The sequence below is a fragment of the Aptenodytes forsteri genome, unplaced genomic scaffold, assembly GCF_000699145.1.
Source record: "Aptenodytes forsteri isolate BGI_AS27 unplaced genomic scaffold, ASM69914v1 Scaffold129, whole genome shotgun sequence".
Classification (NCBI taxonomy): domain Eukaryota; kingdom Metazoa; phylum Chordata; class Aves; order Sphenisciformes; family Spheniscidae; genus Aptenodytes; species Aptenodytes forsteri.
The window spans coordinates 26,052-28,133 of record NW_008795033.1 but is presented as its reverse complement, the minus strand read 5'-3'; the positions used below and the strand labels follow the sequence as shown (position 1 = coordinate 28,133).

At 69.1% G+C, this 2,082-nt stretch overlaps 1 protein-coding gene across 1 annotated transcript in view; it reads left to right on the top strand.

Moving 5' to 3' along the window:
* The window catches only part of DTX1 (deltex E3 ubiquitin ligase 1), an 11,684-nt gene that overhangs the window by 7,991 nt on the left and 1,611 nt on the right, over positions 1-2,082 (top strand). The window contains exons 4-8 of the mRNA XM_009276346.1: positions 718-779; positions 900-1,061; positions 1,323-1,384; positions 1,556-1,714; positions 1,810-1,971. Of these exons, the coding sequence (XP_009274621.1) occupies positions 718-779; positions 900-1,061; positions 1,323-1,384; positions 1,556-1,714; positions 1,810-1,971 (607 nt within the window). The remainder of the gene's footprint in view (positions 1-717; positions 780-899; positions 1,062-1,322; positions 1,385-1,555; positions 1,715-1,809; positions 1,972-2,082) is intronic.

Sequence of the window (2,082 nt, the reverse complement as noted above, 5' to 3'; positions counted from 1 at the left end):
CCCCCCCCCCCCCCGCCCCCCCCCCCCCTTGGCCCCAGCCGCCTCCATACCCGCACACACCTGCGCACCAGTCCCCAGCTCCCACCCAGATCTGCCTGCGCAGGCATCTGCCTGCGCTCCCAGCTGCACACCCAGCCTTGCACGCACGGGTGCCCACCCAGCCGCGGGTGCACACCCAGCGCCGTGCACACACAGGTGCAGACACGGCCGCGGGTGCACACACGGGTGCGCGCCCAGCCACAGGTGCACACACGGGTGCACATGCACACGGGAGGTGCCCCGGGTCAGCGGGGGCCAGCGGGCATGGAGGCACCGTGCCATTGCCCCGGGGGTCTTGGTGCTGGCAGCCCTGGAGGGGTGGGGGTCCCCTTGGGGCACGGGAGTGATGGCCAGGGCAATGGGTGAGGTGCTGAGGCACAGGGACGGTCCCTCTGGGGGATGCGGGACACGGGGCATCGCCATCGGGACATCTCGATGAGGCACCCGCCCCGGGTCAAGGAGGACGTGATGTCCCCAGCACCATTGGGTCCCCACCGTTGGGCTGGCGCTGGGTGACAGCCCCATGAAATGGAACAGCAACCCCCCAAGGCTGGCAAGGGGACACCCTGCCCTGTGTCCCACGGGGAGGACGCTGCCCGGGGGACGTGCCACACACAGGAGGGACAGTGCCAGCCCTGCCAGCCCGGCTGAGCCCCTTCCCCTCCCGTCTCCACGCAGGGTGCCAGCCCTCCCGGTCAAGAACCTGAACGGCACCGGCCCCATCCATCCCGCCCTCGCAGGTAAGGGGGGGGTCCTGCCACCGGCCAGGTGTCACCGCTGGGTGACATCGTGGGGCAGGCGGAGGGAGGGATGGACGGCCATTGGGTGGACGGATGGACAGCACTTCTCCCCCGGCGCAGGGATGACGGGCATCCTCATGTGTGCCGCCGGGTTGCCTGTCTGCCTGACCCGCGCCCCCAAACCCATCCTGCACCCACCACCCGTCAGCAAGAGTGACATCAAACCCGTGCCTGGGGTCAACGGCATCTGCAGGAAAACCAAAAAGAAGCATCTCAAAAAGAGTAAGGAGCCACCGGTGTCCCTGCGTGCCCTCGGCCATGCCAGCTCCTGCCAGAAGGGAAACTGAGGCACGGGCACTGCTGCTGCCTGCGGGGGTGGGGCCCCCAAGGGGTTTGCCCGAGGGTTTTGGGGTGATGCCCACAGCTCCTCCGTGCCACATGCTGGCACCCCCTCCCCCTTGTGCTGTCCCCTTACTGGTGGCAGGGCATTGGGAGCACCATGCCAGGCTCTTGATGGCGTTCCCTCCTCTCCGCCTGTGGCAGGCAAGACTCCCGAGGACGTGGTGCGCCGCTACATCCAGAAGGTGAAGAACCCCCCAGATGAGGTGAGCGGGTATCCCCGGGCGCCGTGGCTCAGGCATGCACTCACCCCGGGGCCACTGGAGGTTCCTGGGACTTGGGCGTGGGGAGAGGTGCGGGCAGGGGACGGGCAGAGAGCCGGGGGTGACCTCCCCGTCCTGCCCGGGTGCTGATGCCCGTCAACCTGTGCCCAGCAGGATTGCACCATCTGCATGGAGCGGCTGGTCACCTCCTCCGGCTACGAGGGCATCCTCAGCCACAGGGGCATCAAGCCGGAGCTGGTGGGCAAGCTGGGCAAGTGCGGGCACATGTACCACCTCCTCTGCCTCCTGGCCATGTACAACAACGGCAACAAGGTGAGCCGGGACCCACCCCGGGGGGGGGGGACACCCCACAGGTGGGTGCTGCGGGGTGGGTGCCGTCCCTGATGCCCGCCCGGGTGCCCGCGCAGGATGGCAGCCTGCAGTGCCCCACCTGTAAGGCCATTTACGGGGAGAAGACGGGCACGCAGCCCCCCGGGAAGATGGAGTTTCACCTCATCCCCCACTCCCTCCCGGGTTACACCGACTCCAAAACCATCCGGATCGTCTACGACATCCCCACCGGCATCCAGGTGAGGTCCCTGCGCCCGCCGCCCCCGGGACCCCCGCCGGGCTGGGTGCCCCCCACCCTGTGCCACCTGCTCACCCCGTTGCCCTCCCACCCAGGGCCCGGAGCCCCACAC